General features: G+C 37.9%; 1 protein-coding gene across 3 annotated transcripts in view; it reads right to left on the bottom strand.

Annotated features, from left to right (window-relative positions):
- The window catches only part of ASAP1 (ArfGAP with SH3 domain, ankyrin repeat and PH domain 1), a 145658-nt gene that overhangs the window by 68785 nt on the left and 51516 nt on the right, over positions 1-25357 (bottom strand). For all 3 annotated transcript variants that reach the window (XM_083865935.1, XM_083865936.1, XM_083865937.1), the window contains one exon: positions 2354-2426. In XM_083865935.1, coding sequence (XP_083722061.1) covers positions 2354-2426 — 73 coding nt within the window. The remainder of the gene's footprint in view (positions 1-2353; positions 2427-25357) is intronic.

Genomic DNA, 25357 nt, shown 5'->3' with positions numbered 1-25357 from the left:
GGCTCAGCCTTCCTGAAGAATTCTGTATGAGACACTGCATTGTGTCACTGTCACTAGTCAAATGTTACTCAGGGAAAAAATATTAAAAAAGAAAACAAAAGACCCAAACCAACCAAACCACCCGACCACCAAAAAAAACCACTCAACCCAAACAAAACAAAACAACTCCCCCAAAAACCCCAACTAAACAAAAACACTCTCCCCACCCCCCCAAAAAAACAAAACAAAACAAAAAGAAAACAAAAAAACAAACACCAACAACAAACCCAAAACCAAACAAAAAACCACAACCCAAAGAAACAAAAAAAAAAAAAAAACAACAAACCCCAAACCACCACAACGCAAAAAAAACCTAGCTATGGCTTTTGGTAGAATATGAATTGGATTATTGAACTGAAAAAAGAATTTCTATTGTCCCTGAATAACTCTTTCTCACCAGTTCAGCTGGAGTTCTCAAAGGAGATTATGAAGCACAGGAGTACTAAAATATCTTCTCCTACTCTAGTAAATTAAATATGGTCTTAACTTCTATCAAACTATTAAATTTGTAAAACAAAATTCAAATTTTGAGTTCTCAAAATGTAATTAGAGGCTTTCTTTTGAAATATAAAAATAGCCACATAATACTTTCTTGATCTAATAAACCCCAATTCCATTTACAGCCGTTTCTGGTATGGTTTACTTAAATATCAACAAAATCCATTTTCATCACTGAAGCACAAGAAAATATCTGGTTCAGCAATTTTCCTTGTACAAGGAGGCAAAAGGAGGTTGAGTTTTGATTCATTTCACATTTATTTTTATAAGGTTTCACATGTATAACAGGTTTTTGGTCTTAGTTTTACTAATCCCAGTTTATCAGTCACTGCATGAACTGACTCCTGCACAGACCTTTTCACTGTAACAGAGCCTATGACAGCAGCATTCTGAAGAGGGAGCCAGAGGATTATGCATAAAGCTTTCTTGAGCCAAAAGAATTCCTGCTAACTTGTACCTTTGAAACAAAGCTTGTTAAAAAAAAAAAAGTAAAAAAAAATTAAAACTAACTATGAATCTCTGCTCTTTTTAAAGTGCAGAGCACCCAATCAAAACCATTAACCCACCTTCTATTGCTTTTATTCAATGCAATGAATTCATCATATAGTACTGCCTTACTTACAGGCCTTAGCAACAATATTATTTTTATCACAAGACTCAAATGGTAGCTATTTATATGTTTCAGAACAAGCAGAACACCTTTACTGTGTTCTACACTTTTCATCAGTTTTGAAACTCAGTTTTCTAAACTCTGTTTAAGTAAATACTGTCAAACAGAAAAGCTTATTGGAGCACCTGAATACTTCTAAAAGCATAACGCTAAATACACATGCACCAAATACTATTTTCACTTTATATCAGGCTTCAGAGTCTATTGGGAACACATTTATCAACAACTGAAATTACAGCTAATTAAAGCGTGGTGCTACCAGACCAACATCAGTGATTGGCAAATGAGAATAGTTCAGAATCTACAGGATATTAAAAATCCCAGACACTTTCATAAACACAGAAACTAAGAGCACTCAAAAGTAGCTCTGTATATGGAAAATATTTGCTAAACTGATTATTGTTAGGAAATTGGAACTAGGATTTTCTAAAATCCTGTATTTACAGCAAGAGGATTATTGGAAAGGGCACAGCTCTGTTACCTTATCTGCCTTTGGCACAGTTTTTAGAACTTAAGGGAAACAAAGGTAGAAGCAATAGTTATAGCATTTTTAAAACCAAATTTCTGTATTGATGTGTTCGATCACCATTTGTTACTGCACTCAAACTGATTATCTACTCATATTCTAACCAGATAACTTCCCAATAAAGTAACTACTACAGTTCCAGTAAAACATCAACAGTTTCTTAAGCAAGCAAAACAATTATGTGATTACACTATTTTAGGTAAGAAGGGAAATACATTATGAAGGGAGAGCACATGTTGACAAAACAAACTTTTTTTAATGTATTTACTTTTAAACTTTTAAAGCTCCAAATCTTATTTCACTTATAATTGCTTTCTAAAAATTCCATTGAGAACACTTTTTTCTCATTGTTCTAGTCAAAGGTAAATGCTTGAATTATTATGACAGTAGGAAAATTTACCCATGGAATTGTCCTAGAGGCCATTGAGAAGGAATATGAGGGTAAAAGAACTGGAGAGCACATTAATCTGATGTATAACCAGGAGTAAGGAAAGAAAGTGTTGAAGTTCAAACACTCCATATATCTTATGCTATACATTTCAACAGGATGAATTGCAAGACACCTCAAACTTAAAATTAAACGCTTTGATTCTGGTGTAAAGCTGAAAACAATGTCTTACCTTGCCCCGAACTATATATTGCTTTTACAGATTTTTTCACCTTCTGTAATGCAGTTCTGTCTTGATCCAATGCCTAGAATAGCAAGAAGTACACAAACTTTAAATATTTACTTCATTGATTGCCAGAATATACTTTTACAACTAAAAAGAAACACACAAAATAAATAGTTTCACAGGCTGGAAAAAGCTGGAGGTACAACTGATTCAGCCTGTGGGAAGGTCTGGGGTCATTCAGCCCCTTCAAGATGAATTAAAGAATTGAAAATGCCCTGACAACAGAGTAGAACAGTACTGATAGTGCTAGAAGAAAAACACTATTAGAGTTTTTCAAAGGACAAAGCATTTATTCAAATTGCATTACATTCTGGAAAAAAAACAAACCCAAAACTACAAAAAATAGCAGATGCTTCTACACTAGCCCTAGAGTTTCTACTACAACTAAATTGCTTGTTAACATCTGTGGTTCTCCCAGAGTAACAGTGTATAACTATAGACTCAAATTATCACATTAATCCCTTGCACCAAATTCCACAACATAACTCTAAAAGTACAGCAGATGAAAAGTAGCAAATCAAAATAAAGGAATAATATCTGATTTTTTGTAACATAATGCGACTGAAGGAGGAACAATAATAATAATAATCATCATCATCAAGAGTGCATCTTCAAGATTACATCTTTAAGAATTCTAAATTTTCTGCAATAGTTCCAAAATTCAGTATAAAATGTTATTAAGTAATGTTATTAAGTAATTGAGGATTAGATTTCTAATCACACACAGAAATATTTAAATAGTTTGCTATATTTGTTCCCCATTTAGATCACAGGCAATTTCCCACTACCTAGGTAATGTTAGATCAATAACTCCAAGTTTTAATGAAACTGGTAGTGTTTGCCATATTATATTCACTTTCAAACCACTGAAGACTGGAGAACTTGTACTCAGAAACACTGTCAGGACAGCAGCACAACTGAGCCTGGGAGCTGGTAATGACCACACCATTCACCTGCACAGATCCTTGCACAGCCCTGTCTCCCAAAAATTTAAACTCTGGAGCTCCTGGAGGTCCGAAGACTGGCAGAACAAGGCACAACATCAGCTACTCCTACCTCCTCACAGAGAGACACCACCAGTAACTCTGAGTGAAAACACCCTGTAAGCAGAGCTTTCACTGTCAAAACTGAGATGGTTTTGACAGTCAAAGCCTTATAAAACCTCATAGCACTTTCCAGTACCTGAAAAATGGGGTCTGCAAGAAGCTGGAGAGGGAGTTTTCACAAACGCATAGAGTGCTAGGAGAAGGGGGACTGGCTTGAAACTGCAAGTAGGTTGAAATTAGATATTAGGTAGAGATTCTTTGCTGTGAGGGTGGTGAGGAAGTACTGGCACAGGTTACCCAGAGAAGCTGTGGATACTCCATCTCTAGAAGTGTTTAAGGCCAGGCTGGATGAGGCTTTGAGCAACTTGGTCTACTGGAAGGTGTCTCTGCCCATGGCAGGGGGGTAGGAACTAGATGATGTTTAGTTTTCCTTCCAACTCAAGCCATTCTATGATTCTAAAACTGAAGAATATCCCACTGGGTATGAAGAAGCTCCAGAAACATGTCAGGAGCTCCAGGTCAGCTACCATGTTAAGCACTAGAGATGGTTAAATGTGAGGATACTGTTCCTCAGTAAGTTCCAACACTGAGTGCTCCTGTGTATGAACACTTACAGTAGGAATCTATACAGAGAGAAACCAATTCATAGATAATGGTTCTGTTTTGAGTAGCCCAGTTTTAACCATGCAAAATGTTATAGCTGAACAATGCACGATAATCTGTAACAAAATAAAATGGAATGTTTCTGTTCCTTAACTGGAAACAACCATTTTCTCAAATCATACAATCACTCCTGTGGCAGCTAAAACTAGAACGTTTGGAACCACAAGAGCTGTAAAAATGCCTTCTGAGGCTATTTATCTCTGGGTTCTTTTTTTTTTTTTTTTTTTTCCCATCCACAGCAGAACAATGGATTAAAACATTAAGAACTGCAAACATCATTACTTCTTTTGCTCCCCACTAAAATAGTGGGTTTGACTTGCCTTACATCTTGCCAGGAAAAGTTACCATTTTTAAATGTAATAAAATATTGGGAACTCTGTGTTCCTTTCCAAGGCAGTGCACAGCAAGTGCTTCTCTTTGATTCCTCTGCAAATGCTGTCAAAAGCTTTTGCTTCTGCCTGCCTGCTATGTCAGGCAGTTGCTATCATACATCTCTACTGAAGTTCTCTCCATCTTCAATGACCAGAAAAAAATAATGACTCACTTGTCTACTGTGAGTTTGAACACAGGATAAGATTTTGAAACTAATATTTTGAAAGAAAGACAATGGTTAACATTGATGAAATTGAGAGAGAAAACTTTGTGCTAAGGTCTAGTATTGAAGCAAATGGGACACTCAGAAGAAAGAAAGAAACACAAAAACTTCAGGAAACTTTTTCCTGAAGTTATCAATCTAAAAGACTATGACAAGCAGACTAGAAAAATTTTCTAAATTGGATTTGCTATTGAATTAGATGTAATCACCAATGTGAGAGAACGAAAGGGAACATCCATTATTTTAAAAGAGGAATCATTGAGCAAAGCAACATACAAAGATGACATCCGCAGCCTGAAGGAGCCAGTGATCTAAGTCAGAATGACATCACAGGCCAATTTTGTATTTTTATATTTGCAAATACGATTTTTATGTGAACTACTTCTTCACAGTCCAAAACTATAAATAAAACACACATACCAGATACACAAAACCTGTTATCTAGGGTTGCTTGGGTGCTTTTGGGTGTTGAGGGTTTTTTGGTTGGTTGTTTTTGATTTGTTTACTTTATATAACTGGAGATAGTTTGTTTCCAAATATATTACATTCCTCTTAAATGTCTTTTGCTGATAATTTTTAGCTGCACTCTGCTGCAAAGGAATTAAGTTGCACTCAATGCTCAATGCAATTATTATTCCAGAGTAATATTACCTTCTCAGCATGTTAGACAGGAACAGCCTTGCCTTCCCTAGTTAGGTGAAAACAAGCTTTTGCAGTATCCATAAATTTTTATTTCGAGTATTTAGAATACTAAATATTTTAACTACCTATCATAGAAGACACAAAATCTTCCATTAAAAGTGGCATACATTTATATAATTGAAAATTGCAATGTCTTAGAGAGCCAAGGGGTTTCTGTGACAATCTCTAGGTATTTAGTGGCACTCCTTCCTGCCTACTAATCTCTGCCTTACCACCACCCACTCCTGGCAAATGCCTCTTCATTTCCATGATACCATCTTCCAGGAGGCCTTTTTAAGTCCCACAGCAGAACATTTTCCTTACCCTCTCAAGCATTTTGGAAAGATGAATCACTTAAAGGTACCTACACTACAGATTAATTACCTTATTAGCTGAACAAACCTTTATTCTTGAAAATGGTCATTCTGGAGAGAAACTCAAAATAATGCAAAATCAGTTTCCACCAAAAAAAAAAAAAAAAAAAAAAAAAAAGGAAAAAAAGAGAAAGAACAAAAAACTCCCACCATATTTAATCTGCTTAAATAAAATGAAGCAAGGGAAGGTCCTTGCTCCTCATTCTCAGCAGATTCTCTGGCTCTGTTGAGGTTTCAGATCGCTGCATTCACTTAAATTGAAGTTTATGCTCAAGAAGAAAATCTCCTGATCATCCAACATCAGCTCTTCAAACTAATCAGTGTGGAATTCCCTACATGGTTACCCCAGATATAATTTCTCCTTTCTGCTAAAATATGGCTGCTTTGAACCCAGCCTGCCATTTCAAACCACCAACCTGCACTGCTGGTTCAAATCTGCACTGCTGAAGGAAGGAGTGTCTCAGCTCCATCACCCCAGACCCTCACACTGACGGAGCTCAGGAGCTGCTGTGGTGCCAACAGTCAGTCCTGTGAATCCTTTTGAGAACTGCAGATTTAGCTCACCTTCCATCAGTGCAGACATTTGTCCTTACAGCTACCATTTCCCTTTCAGACAAGGTATCTCCTCCCTCCTAAGGTGTACATTTGGTGGTAGTTAGCCATATCAGTGAATGGAAAAATTGTCCACTTGAGGATATAAAAGCAAATTAATTTTGGGCTGAAGATGACAAGGTGGGTTCTCCCAATGGAAAGAATCATTTCACTGATGTAGATCACTGGGTAGTGCGTGTGCACTTTTACCAGCCTTCCACAGCACACAGATCAGGGGCCAGGTGAGAAGAGCTGACATTCCCTACCCCACACCAGTCCTCTCTGCTACACATTTTCCACTGCTGTTCATGCTGACAGACACTGCTTCTGCCTTTCCTCAGCCCTCAAGAGCCTGATCTCAGTGGAAGATATTTATAGTTTGGGACCATGCTCTGTTTTAATAACGTCTAAATTTTAAACCAGAAATTATACTACAGTGCAGTGTGCAAAGTGGTAGATTCTGGTCTGCCATCTGTCTCTGAGGTGGTAAAAACTGTCAGGTTCACATTTAGATAAAACACTAATTGTTTCTTTAAAACCTCGTGTCTTTTTATTCTGTATAGATATGTATGCATTTAAGGGCATGTGTGTGCATAAATACTTATATTAGAGTGTACTAGCAAGTGTCCCTCCTCAAGGCAGCAAGCTGGAACTAGATGAACTTTAAGGTCCCTTCCAATCCAAACCATTCTGTGATCCTGTATTTGACCTGATGTGTTTGTACACAAAAGTCTACATACTATAAGCCTACTTATGAATATCTGAGGTGCTTATTGATACTACACATGGAAAACATGCTTTAAAAAACATATAAACCTTTCTTTCTAGATTACCACAAAACTGCTGTCCAGAAACCAATCACAAAAGTGCTTTGCACACATACTAAATTTAGCTTTTCTAGAAATCAGCACCAACCCAGAGGCATACATTTGCACAAAAGATGCTACTGCCCATTGAGCCCACTAGAGTCCTAAAATATCGAATACATTTTGTGTACCTTGCAAACCTTTACAGCTTGAAGAAGGGTAAAAAACCCCATATATATCAATATATTATTGGATATTATTACCCTCAAGTAGATTGTAGATTATTATCCAAAGGAGATGCATTTTCCAACTGGAACAAACCACTCATGTTTATATCAGAGGAAGTTTAGAAATTCACACGACTTGTAGGAGGTTTGCCACAAGAGATTCCAAATCCTACCACTACCAGAACCTGCCCACAAAAATAGTAAACCAGAGGAGAAATGTTTTAAACCATTACAATATTTTGCACAAGACAAACCCATGACAAAACCTTGAAGGTGGTTAAAGCAAGCACAACCTACGTACTCATCACAAAAACCCCTCCCTCCACATATTTCAGGAAATTATTTTCTTATATTAAAAAGGTAATCCATGTGAAACATAAAAATATTTGAGGTTATACACACAAATGGGTGTAATGAATGCTTGGTAGCCATGTGCCTGTATTGTCAGACACAAGAATAATTATTTCACGGAACACACGGATGATTTATCGGCTTCAAGGGACTAAAAGCAGTAAATCTTTCACTTACCAATTTACACACTTCTCTAACCCTGGCACAGAAGTTACTGCTGGCTATACTATAAAAAATGCTTGCCCTCTGCTCAAGTCTCAGTTACAGGACCCAGGGAACGAAGCAGCGCAATAGCACCTTACAAAGTTATGGCTGTTCAGCAGCAGTATCAGCTTTCCTCACAATAAAATCCAGACTTTACTGGATATACAATAAACACAGACTAGACAGCCAGTAAGTTATTGCATGCCACTGAAATTGCAACAACACAAACCCCTGTAATTGCCACAGTGAAATATAACCAAAAGAGAATATTAGCTTCAAGTGTTGGTCTCCTGTAGCTCATTCATTCAGAAATGAGCAGAATTCCAAACCCACTTAATTTTGAACACAGAGAAGTGATTCAAACCACCCTCCCTGTCCTTCCCTCTCCACTCAATTTTTACTGGTCCTGCCAGTCACCAGAATGAAAACTGTTTCCAATTGTTGGTCTCAGCACATGTCTACATGACAAAAATAGGGGTGTTCAAGTGCTAAGAATTTTCTAGAGACAAGCTGCTTGTGAAAGGTGGATATAGAAAGGTCCAGCTTGAAATTGTCCTGAATTACTTAAGAAAACCCCAGAGCATCCCAATTAGAGGAAACAAACCAAAACAACACATCACCAAGCATTTATCACTGTAATAACTGATGCCAGCATCATTTCATACACCTCCACTGACCAGCTGCTCCCACAAGACCAATTAAAAAACCATTGTCTTCAAAACTTTCTTTTTTTCTGAAAATTTCAAGCTTCAAGTGTTTTAAGCATAAACTAATGAAAAAAGCATTCAGTGATCAAACAGAGTGAATACACTATTTCCAAAGTTTTTTTTTCAGGTAATGTAGAAATTTAACACAGATCCCATCAGCTGAACTTTCCTCACATCTGTTTTCAGCTATATGGTCTGATGAAGCACAACAGCCTCTCCAAACTCCACATATGTGACAAAAATCAACCTCCAGTACTGTAAAGGTCACAAGAGATAAGCCAGCTCATTTGTGTGGGCTCCTAAAAGAGCTGCAAAAATGTTAGCCACTTTATTATTCTCCAAGTATTACTCAAATGGAAGCACAGTAGATATTACTTTGTATTAGCTATTGCAGTATTGCTAATTGTAATTTGTTTGTCAACTGGATCCTTCTTTGCAACCAGACTCCTCCCACCCAGCAGCCTTTTCTGCAAGAGCAAGAATGTAGACACTAGTCACTATCTATGTATGATCACTTCTGCATAAAATGGAGTTAATATCACATTTTCCCTAATGATCATAGTGTGGATGTTGGATTTTGCGCACGCTCTGACGCACCTGGAAAAGCTTAACAATGTTTTGGGCAGTTTCTCAGTTGAGTTACATCAATACTTCTGAGTTCAACTTATTTTGTGCACAAGGTACCTTTAGAGATATCTGAAGAATAAGCTAAGAGATTTGTTTCCAGGAATGCTGATGACACTTATCAGATTTATTTTCTAATTTCTGTTGTGCAGGAGATGCTGAAAAGCCCACAACCAGTGACAACACTTCAAACCATCCAGTGACTGTTTCCTCCACAGGCCCTAAAACAGCTTCACTGGGTAGAAACTAATCTAGGTGATAAATATCAGAGAATCAGAGATTGGTTTGGGTTGGAAAACATCATCTAATTCCAGTGCCCTTCACAAGGGAAGGGACACCTTTCACTAGAGGTTTCTCAAACCACCCAACCTGGCATTGAAACCTTCCAGGGATAGGGCATCCAGCATCCACAGCTTCTCTGGACATAATGGGACATCCACAACTACTTAGTGACAATATTCTAATCTTTACATTGGCAACAACACACCTTGAACTAGCTACAACTGCTGGAACACCCACCATTCACTATATACAAACCCATTTCTTGACTCAGCAGGAGTAAAGCTGGATGGTACAGAAATCTAGAACAGCAAAACCAGTGAAAAAAACCTTCCCAGTTTAAATGTCACTGCAGCACAACCTTCCCTATTTCTTACCCCAGGTGCTGGATAAACACATTGGCACGACCGCAGAGATAAAATACGGCTACAGCTCAGAAACCAGCACATAGCCAGGCTCCTAGCCCCTGAAGATTCCACTGTACATCATTCCCAGGTTATACACATGGCTTTTACCAGCATCAAGGCTGCACAGCACTAGCAGGTGGTTGCATAGAACACAACCCAAGAATCTTCCCACATTACAAATGCTCCTGTTTAAAAATAACGAGTGCTGTTGCACTCTACTTTTGAGCAAGTCATGGCATATTGTCAGTCTTTTTCCCTCTGACTTCATTCTTCTTGTCCACATCAGCAATCTATTAAGTACTGTTTTAAAAGCACAAAGGGAATGATCCTGAACCAATAAAAGCCTATTCTCTCCCTGCATTCTTGCAAACCTCCCTTTACACTTTTTACAAATGCCAGGGGAAATACATTGATTTGGGTAAGAGTATTGGCTACCAAATACTACCTTACAAAACCACTTTTCTTTTTCCCCAGCATAATTCATTGAAGTTTCTTGTCATTTAAAAAACCCAAGTCATTACAAAGTGACTTTTCATTTAATAAAAATCTAATCTGAAAAGCTTATATGCAAGAGACTTATCTAAACACTAACACACTAAAAAATAAAACAAGATTATTTATTTTTGAGAACAATCAAACAATAAACTCATCACAAGACAGTGAGTATTTGAGGCAATTTCTTTTCAAAAGGAAATAAAGTGAGGAGAAGACGACATACAAACAGCATAAACACAACCACATTCAATACATGTGCTAACAGACATGGGGGTTATTAAAAATGTGATTCTTTACAAGTTGAACTGGAAAAAAGCACATAAGTCTCTGGAAAATTGCTCCCCCCATCATACCAGACTGTAAATTTCACTAGCAGGAGAGCTCTTCAGCACCCACCAGAGTTAAACACTACAAAATATTTTTGTCCCCTGTTAATTCTTTTCCTTCTTTTTCTGAGGCCACAAAGTATTTTGCAGCAGGCTCTGCATTTAAGTTGTTATCCCAGTAACTCACAGGGATTTTCTACTCAGGGAGGGAAGATGCACTTGATCAGGACTAGTTATTCTTACTGACAGCAAAACTCTTCAAATATGGCACACAGTTTCTGTGGAGTGCTACAAAACTCAAAAGCAACACTGAGGAGCAAATGCAACCCCTCCACGGTGTTGCAGGCACGCTGCACAGTCACATCTCATGGCTCCATAAACTCCAACCCCGAGTGGCATTCATGGGATCTACCAGCCATTACTACTATTAGAAATCCTTTCAATAAAAAGAAATTGCCCTGGCTGAGGTGAGGGAACAGATACGATCTCTTACTTGGGAACAGAAACAACTCATGCTCCTTTCTCCTCCTAACTCCTGAAGAAATGTTTAAATGCATACATTGATGGATGACTGCAATATTCCATTTCAGAATTAGTCCATTGAGAGAAAAAAAAGTGAGTATATTAACACGCTAATAGTGTTTAGTGTAAAAAAAAAAAAAAAAAAGTATCTATTTTTTTCAGGCTGCAGTTTTCAAGGGTTTCATTAGGTAAATTTTTAAAAAATACGGTTTCCTATTTTTCAAGTAGAAAGTTCAAGTTTTACTTCCTTCAAGTTGACCTCAAAGACTACTACAACATTATGGGACACTATTACAGCCCGGTTTCGTTCTGCTTATGGAGCCTGCAATGATGGCAGACTCAGCCAGATTTCATCTTACCTCATATTAAACCTTCAACCACCACCACTTACAAAATTCACAGCTGCATTCATGTCACCAGCTAAAAGGGCTTATCATCTTACAAGCAATCCTCATTACAGGATATAACACAGAATGAAACTATGGGATAATAACAGAAAAATAAATAAAAACACATCTAGAACCCATCTATAAAATAAGCACACATTCAAAATTTTCTGCTTTTAAGGTAAATTTAAAAAACAGAAATGAGAAGTTTTACTAAATGCAGTAGTATTTATTATATTATATATTATTACTAATATATAGTAATATATATATTACTATATATTAGTATGTATAGTATATATACTAATTCTGCTTAGCCTGTGACTAGAGCTTTATAAAACACATAAATGAGGGGATTGGAGATCCCCTTTTAAAAAGAGAGAAAAAAAAAAAAACACAACAGCAATTTAGATGTGAAATATATATATATTTATTTATTTAATTTCCATGTCATGTTCTTTAATATAAATATATTCCCTGGACATATATAAAATTTAGTGGGAAAATTACAGAAAAGCAAAGTCCAGTATTTTTATAAAAGCCTCATCTAAAAGCTTCTATTTTCTTCTACATCACCTTTCAAGCAACATGCAAAACCAGCATAAATGTACAGTAGAAAATGAAGATGTGTATCTCATCTTCATTGTGGTACAGAAAACCTACAGACCTTTAAAAGCAATAGAGGCTGAAGAAATAGATGTGTGTAATACATATGATTTATTTATATGTATATTTAATTACCAGAATAATTCTATATACAACTTAAGACTAGAGTAAAATCTGATTTCTCAGGTAAAAAAGGTGAAATGAGAAGGGATATCAAAACTAAAACAAAGACCTGTGTTTGATTATACTCTGAAGGGTTTATTCTGGGGATGCTGGCACACATTATGACCACTTGCAAACTGGTTATGCATAAAAAATAATTTCTGGCTCATGTACAAGTGACAGCAACCAATCAATCAAGGTGCAAGAAGAGGATATTTTAACACCACCAAAATCCTACAATGTAAAGGCAACCTCGAATTCCCCAAATTGTGTATATGACTTGACAAAGTCATTGGGACAACACAGAATCTACAACTTTCCCTACCATACCAAGAACACTTTAAATACAGTGCTGATTTTAAAGGTATTGTTTTAAACCCACAGTGAAACTTGGAAGAATTTGGCAGCAATTTTCAGCATTTTAGGAATCATTACGAGTACTTTGCAAACAAGCTGCTACTTACTTCACAGGATTTTTTTAACCTAGTTTTGTGCTTTGCAAAAAGAGCCCCATGCTATTTTTCTTTTATTACAGTATTAGAGAGCAGATGCCCTTGGAGAATATTCTATAATTTTTTTTTTATAATATCGCACTTCACACACAATTTATAGCCAAGATCCTAAACATAGCTAAATTAAGCTAGCAACAATTTTCTTTAAAATACTCAGACAAAAATCATTCACATTCCACAGATTCAAAAGCAAAAGTGAGTCAAAGAACACAACTTCCGCATATATGCAAGACTTGAAGGAGAAGATTCAAGTTCAGTGGAGGTAGAGGAGACCATGCACAATCACCCTTCTCTTCCTCAAGCTTAAAATACTTTTGTTAGCACTTGTACTAGACACCCACGGTGAATATAAAATAATTATGCAATGAACTCTGCTGTGGTTTTTTGATTTGTTTTATCTAAATAGCAGTCTAAGTGATGAAGGCTGAAAGAGGTGGGGCTGCTCAGCCTGGAGAAAAGAAAGCTCTGGGGTGACCTTATAGCACCTTTCAGTAGCTACAGGAGCTACAAGATACAATGGGGAATGGCTTTAAACTGAACAAGAGTAGATTTAGTTTGGATGTTAGGAAGAAATCCTTTACTGTGGTGAGGCACTAGATCAGGCTGCCCAGAGAGGATATGAATGCTCCATTCCTGGAAGTCTTCAAGGCCAGGTTGGATGGGGCTCTGAGCAACCTGTTAAGTGGAAGGTGTCTCTGCCCAGGGCAGGGAGGTGGAACTGGATGATCCTTAAGGTCCCTTCCAACCCAAATCATCCTATGATTCTCTAACAAGGATGGATGTCACTTCAAAAGAACACAGGCTGGCAACATCCTTCTCTACAATAAAGAATATAATTTATGTTTCAGAATGGAGAAAGGAATGTGGGAAAGCAAATGAAAACCACAATTGTTACCACAGGGTAACAAGAGTGCATGGACAAAGTTGATTCTTACCATGCAGTTTTTCATGCTTGTATAATATACAACTAGAACATATAGATTACACTTAAACATAGGAAAAAGTAATCCATTAATCTAAAATCCATCCAATAGAGAAGTAATTACATAATGAAGTATATTTAATCAAAAACCAAGCTATTAATATTTTAGTCTAATGTTTCTTTTCTTTTAATTATACGTTCCCCTCCAAAGCACAAAATTAAGACTAATACTAAAACCCATTAATTTATAGCATTTATCTTGAAGTTACCTTGGTTTGCAAAAACTATTTATTCATTTCAGCCCACTCTAAATATTGTATTAGCTAAATCTAATGGATGCAGCTAGTGCTTAAATAAAATTAACCTCAGTCAACATCAGTCAGCATCAGTCTTAAAGAGAATCATGAGGTTTCCACAATCAAGGAAAAAATTTACATAAAAACTAAACAGACTAAGATACTGGAAAAATGATAGATTAACAGGCTGCAGTATTTTAAAAACAAGTAACAGCCCAGTACCTCTCACTAAGTTGCAAAGAAGCTGGGAACACAACAGAAACTTCTGAATTTGTGCTACAATGTATTTGCTTGACAAACACCTTCAGCCTTTGATGCTATGGGACACAACACAACGCTATCACCAATAAACACAGAACCATTTCATGATCGCTTTTAGTGAGACAGACACTCTCTTCATTTTAACATTTCTGCAGCTTTCTTACAGTATTTTTGATAAAAATTTAACACCTTCAAATGCAATTTAATTCAGTGAAGGCACATGAATGAAAATGAATTGTTCTCCTTTTCCTTAGGAAGCAACAACTGTTTCAGGTAGCATAAAATACAATAGAGGTCCTACAATATACATCAAATGTATGGGTGCGGTTATAAGATTCACTTTGGAACACAGAATGAATGTATAGAAAAAATGGTGAGTAATATAACAAAAATTTGGACAGGAAAGATGAAATCGTTAGGCAAATGAAGGTTGAAATCCATAGCATTCCACATTCTAGCTGGTATTTCTTGGTTGAAAGCAACAAGACAACAGTAATCCCTGCAGGTTTTAGTGGAAAGCTAGAGTGGTCAGTTCCTTCACAGGACCTGAAAAATATGGTTTTCCTGTTTCTCCTCTTCCAACCTTCATTCCCACCACCTTCTCTGTATCAGCACACTAGTGATCACAAAGTCAAGAATTAGATCAGACTAAAGTTGTGTTTTTTGGTGGGTGCTGGCCATTGCAAATGAAACTGCACACATGGTGGCTCTAATCCCTTTCAAAGGATCCCTTTCAAACTTGCACACACAGGTCAGTGTGTTCTTGTGGCCAAAAAGGCCAAAGGTATCCTGGGATACATCAGGAAAAGCACTGCCAGCAGGTTGGAGAGGTGATCCTGCCCCTCTGCTCAGATGTGTGCAGCCTCACCTGGAGTGATGTGTCCAGTTCTGGGCTCCTCAGTACAAGGCAGGCACTCTTGGAGCGAGTCCAGTGAAGGAAAAAAGATGATTAAGGGAGATTACTGGAGAATCTCTCTTATGAGGAAAAGCTGAGGGAGCTGGGCCTGTTCAGCCTTGAATAGAGGTGACAGAGAAAGGACCTCATCAATGCCGATGAGCATCTAAGGGGAGGTGCCAAAAGATGGACCAGGCTCTGCTCAGCGGTGCCCAGCAACAGGACAAGAGGCAACGGGCAGAAACTGATGCCCAGGAAGTTCTACCTGAAAATGAGGAAGAACTTCTTTACTGTGCAGTGACCAAGTACCAGCACAGATTGCCCAGAGAGGGTATGAAGTTTCCCTTACTGGAGATATTCAAGAAACTTCTGGACCAATCCTGTGCCATGTGCTCTGGGATGATGCTGCTTGAGCAGGGACATTGGACCAGATACCCCACTGTGGTCCATTCCAGCCTTACCCACTCTGGGACTCCACGAAAACTGTGATCTGAGAAGACAATTGTATTTCAAACTTCAACTACATTAAGATTCATTCTATCTGAGCTGCATCCCTTGCAATTCACCTACTTTTGATCTGTGAAGATACACTTTGAGACTGTAAAACTAGAATGCTTAGAAAGTAACTCTCTCAGAAGGCAGAAATATCCATGTACAGAGGCTAAATTCTGTCTTCTCCTTCACCAAGCAGAGGTGACTATCTACAGCTTTCCTGTTTAAATCTCACATTGTTTTTCTTGATTTTAAGATGGCTTTATCCTTCAGAAACTCAGCCAGCTATCTAAACTACAGTAACTCACTGCTGTTCCTTACGCCATTTCTCATGATCTTCACAAGTACATAAACCATGGCTGAAGAATGATCCGAAGTTTTACATTTGCAGCTACAGAGTTACTGCACTTGACAATACCAATGGAGCAAAATCTGGAAAGCACTTTATGTAACTTCCAGTGTTCTGTCTACTAACCTGGTTTAAATACCTCCTCCTGCTTTTATAAGACCATTTATCCACTACACCAGGTATTGCTCTAAGTAGATGGCACTTCCTCTCAGCACACTTCTTGCCCAGAGAAAGGTGGTACTTAATAAGGGGGAATTCAGTCCTCAAGGCCAGATGCTGGCTTTAACAGAGCACTAAACAGAAAGAAAACACTAAGAGGTGCTACAGAAGCTGTGGAAAATCGACAATAGCTTTTCTAGAAATACTTCACCTTGAATCTCCTTACACAGAGCAGCTCCTTCAAAAGTCTCACCTATTCCTCCTTCTTGCCCAAGACAGTAAGTACAACCCTTCAGATCTCTGCAGAGCAGTCACAGCAGGCACAAGGTCCATCTCTGGAGAGGAGCACATGGCAGGACAGAGGGCCAAGCACCCTGCCTGGCCTCACAGGCCTATAAAAATCCCAAATGACAAAGTGGGGTGCACAGCCAATGGCTGAACACAGTCTGTTCCAACATAAAGGGTACAGAACTTTAAGCAAACCAGCAGGTAGCAAATTCACAAAAAAAAAAAAAAAAAAAAAAAAAAAAAAAAAAAAAAAAAAAAAAAAAAAAAAAAAAAAAAAAAAAAAGGAAAAGTATAGTGCTTTGCACCACACAGGGTAAGCTGTGGAACACCCCGTGAATTTTAAAATTATACAAACCTCGAAAAATAGAAGACGAAATAAAGTCATGGAAGAAAATTTCAGTATGGCCTTTAAATATAAATTTAATACCTTTGTTCTGCCATACCTTGAGCTGGATGTTACTGGAGATGGCGAGGTCATACTGGAGAAGGTATCACTACAACTCTGCCCTTTTCCTATACCCTTCCTTTATCCTCCACTGCTGGCAATATCAGAAAACTCCTAGGTTTTCATCAACTTCTAGACTACCCCAAGAGCTGTTCTTCCCCTCACTAATGGCATTTCTGTTATGTAAGCTGTAACAAGGAATTCACCAGTAGATAACCATATATGCACAATAGCAAGCACAGAAAAACCTCAGTAAAAAGTTGGGGAAAAAAGCCCACAGAAGTCCTGTACAAAATTAGGACAATTTTTCCTCTTCAGATCTGAGAATCAGGTATCATAACAAATGCCCCAAAAGCTATTTACACACAGAAGGGGGAAGATTTTCTGAAAGATTTAACAGTAGCTAAGTAGCAAGGAATTAACTGATCACCAGGAATTATGATCACCACACCAATGAAACATTTCACACATTTTGGTTTGTAAATGTACATGCCCTTTAGACATTACTCCAGTTCCACAAATCAAATTGATATGCTCCACTCAAAATCAAATTATTAAACTCAAAGCAAAATATACAATTTGTTCAAATTTCCTTTGCATATTTTACAATATGTTTTAAACTAAAGACGAGAACAGAACCTGATTGTTTCATGTTTAGATTGGAGAATTTTTTATAGTCACAGAAAAAGAAAAGTGTGATTTATTGCCAGTCTTTACAAGGACAGCTGTCTGATACTGTAACTTTTGCCCTATACACATCAAGAGTGAAAGTTAATTAACTTCTTTATATGACTCAAGGACATCCAGTCTTTATGCAGTGAGTGGAAAGTTACTGAACTAATGCATTAAATTGAAACACTAAGAGTAGAAAGTTTTCCCAGAAAGCTATTTCATTTTAATAAAATCCATAATCCTTTAGAGAAAAATGAACTGACTGTATTAAGTTAGCTCCTAGCCTTTTAAGATTAACATTTTTAATATAGATTTTTTTTTTTTTTTGTACATATACTTTTTTGGAAAGACTCTTAGTACATCAGACATTGGAGAAATGTACCATGGTAAATTCAGCCCATTACTGCAAGGAGAACAAGCAATGCTGCATTTGAGAAGTATCTACCCTGACCCAGAATGCTTTGACAAACAAACAAACACAAAAAAAATTGGTGAACATCTACCAGGAAAAACACAATAAAACTCCAGTTTGTATCATCACAGGTTTGGATTAAATTGAAGGTAAACAGAAATGGTAAAAGACAGTAATGATGCTACCTTTAAATCAAAAAGTCTTGGTTTAATCCCAACAGCTTTTATGCAACTCCAGCTGAAAATGTCCCTGTTCAAAAACCGGTGGAACTGCATACCAGGAGAAATATCACTGCAAACTGCTTCTACCCTTTTTCCATAAGCATCCATTTCTCACCTTGGTTAGAGACAGCTATGGGCTGAGCAAGCAAAGGTACCTACATCCCCATGACCAGAAATCTTTCCTTGTGAATTCACAAGAGAATATTGTAGGATTCTATTTTTGTCTTGGTTTATTACAAGTTACCAGCTAGACCAGGGTAAGTCCTACACCTGGCAACTGCAGTCTTTCAAAGCTTTCATGAAGGCTGCATTGTTTGCCTGCCTGCAAGCCAGGAGTGCACAGAATGCTAAGGGCTGTATCCGAGCAGGGCTGAAGGCAGGACACAAATAGAATGGAGCAGTAGAAAAGGAAGCTGTGTGCAATGATGCAAAAAAATCCTATTGCTGATTTGTATTCTGCCTGAATATGAGGAAGAAAGTAAGAAAACCTCCAGCTCATTCACATGAGGAATATAAATAGAAGATTCAGTAAAGAACTACTTTTCTAAGCATTTGCATTTGGAACATGTTCAAATTCAGTTACATACTGAATAATCAAAAAAGACAACACTTGTTAATCACGAAATTGGAGAGTTCCAGAATTTGGAAAGAGACTGATTTAATGCCAATGTTACATACAGTTTGTATAATATAAAAAGTAGAAATCATAGTTAAAGTCATACAATACAGTAGGTGATGGCAACTGGAGCTAACCAGCTCCCACAGTGGATGTGATTGTATGGTACATTTCACAATAGTTATAAAAAGATGAAAGGCAGAGCTTGAGGACCATAGACAAAGGATTATTTCACAGACATTCAACTGACAAAGTCATAAGCACTGAGGAAATAATACGAACAGAAGAAAAAGAAGCAGCACAGTGGAAAAGTATTTAAATACACACCATAATAAGGAAGGATGAACTGATTAGCAATCCTGAATCTTTTCAAGAAATATATATGACTTGCAGCTGCCTCATCAGCATGGTGCACAAAAACAAAGCCTCTTAGAGAACATCAGAAGGGAACTCCTCTTAGGTGAAGCTTTGCTGTTGTTTAAAGGAGGAAAAGCAAACAAACAACCATTCCACATATTTGTGCTGCTCCACAAAATAGAAAACATATCTATAGCCACAAGTACAGCCCAATAATAGGATATGATCTGTGAAACAAAACTTGTCCACATAAGATGCATTTCAAAGAGTTTACTCTAGACCAGATCTAAACTGCTCTGTGCACTGAATGCTCAGTAATAACTGAAAGTGCATCCTCCAATTTATTTTCATACAAAAGTAATCCAGTTTTGTCTCCTATAAAGCTGTTCCATTACATAAAACACAGAACAGTAAGAGGGATATTAAGGAAATTGAATTCAAAACAATATTTAAGCTCCAAACTAGAACAGAGTAGTGTTGAAAGTTGAGACCCCTATCAAAGACTTCTTACTGTCAGATGAGTCTGATTTTCAGAAGGCAACAGTAAGATGACTACGCTTGCTCATCCTCCACTTCTGTAATTTTTATGTTCATTTCTATACATTCTATTCATTCATTACTCCTTGAAAGTGGAAACTGTGGGTTACAGGATGTGCAGAAAAGGGCAGATATGACTAAGTTAGTGCAGAAAGAGGCAAGAGTCTCTTGATAACAGGAGCCAGAGGGCTTCACAAAAAAAAAATATCTGAAGCAAAGATACTTGTTATATCTCAATGAAGATTTGCTATCCTTAAATATATAATTTACAAAAAAACCCTATTTTGAACTGTAATCTGTAAAGAGCCTAATGGGCATGGTTAGATATACCCAGAGTCCACCCTGTACCATTTTTAGCCACACCCATAAGATAGCAGAGGAAAAGGACAACCATACACAAACTCCTCCAAATGGCTCACGTGTCACCAATTCCAGTAGCTCAGTAAAGGTGAAGTTCCACGTTCCTAGTCCTAGCCAGGACAAAGGTTGAGTGTGTACTTCCAGCAGACAGAGAGAGCACAAAGGGCTCCATTACAGCTGAATGGACAGAAGTACATCCCTGCAGTGTGATTGATGTGCCTCTGCACAGACTCCACTCACAAACGTGGCCCTCACCCAGCCCTGAGGCCTTATTGTGTCTGCAGAGGTTGGCTTGGACCCGAGTCCCTCCATCAGCAACTGGCAGAGCTTCTGCTCTCTGTCCCTCCTGGATTCATGGCTGCTTCAACACCTGGCTCCAAGCCTTTGACCACTCTCCAGGACAATACCAGCCCTGCTGTTGGTGCACACTGACACCGCCACACAGGGCACACCCTCCAGCTGACCGGACACCAAGGTGCAGGGCCCCTAACACCCAATGCTCCCACTCCAGTCAGGACTGTGGGCTGACACTGGCGCTCAATACTCCACATATACAAATATATTTAGAAGAGAGCCCCCCCACCCAGCAATATATTACTAGTCCCTTTATTCCCCCATGCTGCTCTCCCCTATGCTGCTTCCACTCCAAATCACCTTGAATCCTCCTTTACAGAATCACAGACCCTGCCTTTTGCCCTTCCTCTACACTTTCCATAATACATCCTAAAGAATTTATGGATGGTTTTCCCCTCCATCCCATAATAAGTCTTGTGGAAATGATCACCTTCCTGTGGCAGACCTGAGAAGAACCAGGTCAGGACGCTCCATTTCTCAGACTATTTCCCCATCTGCCACCATTCCACTGAGTCACTTTGTGGTTTTGGAGATGAGTCTTTTACCACACAGACTAATTTATCCCCTGGATTTCAGAGAGGACTGCACCATTGTACACCTTGTTCCTCAGATACTCAGGAGTTAAGGTGATGTCAAGAGAACTGGTGGAGTCAGCATCCCTAAAAGTGCTCAGAAAACATGTGGAGGTAGCACTTGAGGACACAGTTCAGTGGTGAACATGGTGGTGGTGTGGGGGTTGACAGTTGGACTTGATGACCTTAGTGGCCTTTTCCAACATTAACAATTTTATATCCTACAAAAAAAAAGGTTATTTTTTTTTTTAATAAAGATCTATTTGAAAGTTTGTAAATCATCAAAAACTTGCCAGGATGTACATACCATTCCCTATCTCCTTAAAAAATGAAGAAAAGAAATTAATTTCTACAGCAATCAGGACATGATCAATTAATGATAATTTCCCCACAGATAATATAGTCTAAAAATGAAAAAGAAAGAAAGAAAAAAGCTGCAGAGCCGAGGTAAGAGTATTCTTACTTATACTACCAAAGTGTCCAAGCAGAAGCCAAACTCCTTTGGGGTAAGAACTCTGCAAGTGTCAGAGTATCTGATCTGACAGAGACAACATATGAAAGAAAATGAAAATGTTTTTCTACACAGAGGAGGAGTACAACAAGACAGCACTTGATAGCATGACAGACAGCACTCTTTTCAAGTCTCTACTGACAACATGAAAGAGGTAGATGTAACATTTGAGCACATCCATAGGGAGTCCCTAGCAAGGGTAAGAAGTCAAAGAAGTTCCCTTTAAGTCTACAAGCAAAAGAACACAGAAGGCCAGAGCCAGGTATGGACAAATCTGGAAGACAGCAAGAGACAAGAAGTTAAAAGGGTAAAGCTGTAAGGTTACTCCTCCCCAAAAAGTAAAAGCAAAGCTGAAGGTGTACATACAAGCCAGCACAGCTGTTTTAGAGGAAATCAAGGCACTCATTTCTCTAGCAGAACTGTTCAAGATAACACACATTCTTCTTCATCTGTATCCCAGAGATCAGTGAATTTGTTGAGAACTGGATTAAATAAATGAACTTTAAAAAACACCCCAAACTACATAAAACCCACTGCAAAACCAGAAAATCTCACCCTCACCAAGTTCAGACCTTGGCAAGACCAACAAGCTCCAAGAGTTGCATTACACGCAGCTCTGAAAGTGCTCTGCTTTCCCGAAGGCTACCTTGCTGTGTGCTGCTAAAAATAAAACCCACTTTGGTTACGTTTGTTTTTAAGTTACTGACTTGAAAAATCTACAGCCAATTCACGTAACACTGTGTCCTTTTCTGCCTGCTGTTAAAGTTCTATGGGCTCCCTTTTCTGAATCCTTACTGTGTTTGTCTAAGCCCACCCACCCCATGCCCAATCTTTCTTCCACCTAGTCTCTTCCTCCTCCCACTTTCACTAGGAGAATTTAATGGGGTTTTTTCTCAGTTGTCCATTACTCCTATTGTCTCTTTCTGTCAGTCCATCAGTGCCTTGCTAACAGCTTGCAAACCACATTTATCTGCAGCCGTTCTGGCTGAGAGCTCAAGAAAAGTTCATATCCTTCCAAAAGACCCTATGAATTCTACTATCTACCCAAAAACTAACAGACAAGTGACATATTTTAATATGCCTTTTTCAGCAGGTAACTTCAAAACAAACAAAGAAAACATCACACTCACAGTCTAACAAAACAATTGAGTGACTTCATTGATTAATTGACCACCAATTAATACGATAAAATACAAATCTAAAAAAACATGCCGTTAAAAAGCAGAAAAAGGAATTGTTCTCAAGGTCCTATTATAGGCACTACTAATTAAATGGAAGAAAAAAAACCGCAGAATTTCCTTGACTTTTCAAGGAAATTTTTTCCATTTTATTCATTTCCATTTATCCATTTTCTTCCAGAAATGGTTTCCCTGGAGACAACCCAAACCCACTGCGCTGCTGTGCCTTCCACATGCACTCCTGGCTTGTGACACAGCAGAATGGGCAGCCCAGGGCTGGAAGAGAGGCAGGACTACCCTGCACAGCCTCATGCAGAGACAGCACCTTCAGCTGCTCACCAGGCCTGGCCCTGCAGGAGCAGATGCTACAAAAACTTTGTCTGTGAAACTCTGAAAAACGATGACTTAGGTTTTGGCCTGTAATTCCAAAGTTCCACAAATAGCTCACGCTTACGTGTTTCATACTGCTAACAGTTCAGTAAGACTTATTTTAATAAGTAAGAAATTTAAATTCCAAAGACTTTTTCAGATTGTTTGTTACATTACTTCGAGGAATGTTTGTTACTACCTTGAGGTGCCTTCACTCAACAACAAGTTAAAACTACATGGTCACTTGGGCAATAACACATTTACCTGATGCAATGAATGTATGCATGCTCTTACACATGGGAACTTTAAAATTCAAACAAACAAACATCATTCTACAGCAATTAATACCATCTTAGCTCTTCTTCTCAATTGCTTTCTGAGTTTAAGAACTAAACCCTTTGTACTATTTGTAGCAGTATGTAAATTCAGTATACTAGCCAAAATAAAGGAGTATTCCTATAACAAAGTGTCAATGACTTCAAATGAGCTTACACATTTCAGAGAATCCTCAGTCTCATAAAAAGCAAGCACTTTCCATGATACAGCAGTATCTTCTGAACCCTTCAAGTGTAATTTAGAATGAGGTGTGGTATCACAGACTCCTAAAGTTATGTTGAGTGTTAGATTACAATGTGTGTATTGGATATCTTAAGAATCTTGAGGAAAAATAAAATCTCAGTTACACTCTAAGCTCTGTGAAACTGAAAGAAAAAGCATTCAAAACCAATTAGCTGGAAGTAATTGTCCGCTTTAAAAAGATTCACTCATAACTACCATACTATACTCTTGGCATTCATTTCTGAAATTCTTAGCTAAAAGCCAAATAACTTGTGCACCTCATAGTTTCACAGATGAGTGATACAACAGCCAATCTAATACCTCAAAAGCAAAGATTCTCTCCCTAGTTTTCACAAGGCAAAACTCAGTGCTGGTTTGACTGTTGCAATGACTCCAAATACCTCTCTGCTTGGTAAGAGACCAGCTGACATAAAGTTGACACTTCAAATTGAAACAGATTCTTATTAAAACATTTTGAATTTCAGAAAGATTGCAGTGGAAGACACAGTACATGGCATGCTGCATTTTTGTCCAAAGAAACTTACACAAACCCTTTATTCAAATGCCAGGCCGTCAAAAACATAAAACTATTTGAAATCAACTTCTCCCCTTAATGTCTTATAGAACACAGATGTCTTGGCAAGGTTGGCACAAACAAAAACCTCCAAGCTATTCAACCAGCTGCTTTGATTTTGTTATGCCTGAACAGTCACATGCTCAGTTGAGACCTCTCTTCTGTTTATGCCTTGAGTCAGGAGAAAGCTTTTTGCTCTTTATTAGCAGAAGCAGCAGTTTTTAAATTATTTCTTGTGACACAAGGAAACAAAATAACCTCTGCAGAAATGACTCACCAATATTAATAAAAATAAGCCTTGAAAAATCAGTAAGTCACGACCAATGTACGAATGTCTATAGAGCATACAACATCAGTTGGGTTGTTTTGTTTTCCAAATCTTAAGATATATAACCAATATACAGCATCTTAACAAATAAAATGAAATTGAACCACTAATAGATACCCCCGTGCATGGTCCCTGCCTGGAACAAACCCAGAGTAGCTTAGACCATGGTTTTACAAGTTTGTATTAACAGCACTCTGCAATTGTTGCAGTTACCTAATTTACAGGCCTTCACTACATCTGTGCCATACATTACCAAGGAGTATCATGACCAGAAAATACACTTTCCAAATCATCCAGCAGTTTCCAAGCAACTCACTTGTCAGGAGAAGTATTATTTTCGAAAAGTACCAAGAGAGACACTAAAAGATATATGTACCTTAAAGGTATCTTTTAAGGCCTCCAAAGATGAAACATAATTGCCAGCTTGGAGGCCAATCGATCTAAACTGCTGGTGGAAAGGAATGAAAAACAAGCTGTCCAGGATTTTGCTTTGCCTGTAAATAGTATCCTCTGAGCCATCCCGAGTGCTCTCAAGAAGAATAACACATCTGTGTGGTCTTAACAGTCATCACTGGTGCTGTACTACTGAACTAAGAACAGACATTTTTCACTTAACACTGGCATCAGTAAACACAAGGGAGGAATTTTTAACAGGTCTTG

Source organism: Zosterops lateralis (genome assembly GCF_965231275.1).
Source record: "Zosterops lateralis genome assembly, chromosome: 1".
Lineage (NCBI taxonomy): Eukaryota > Metazoa > Chordata > Aves > Passeriformes > Zosteropidae > Zosterops > Zosterops lateralis.
The sequence above is the reverse complement of the archived record's forward strand: the minus strand, read 5'-3'. Positions and strand labels throughout refer to the sequence as shown.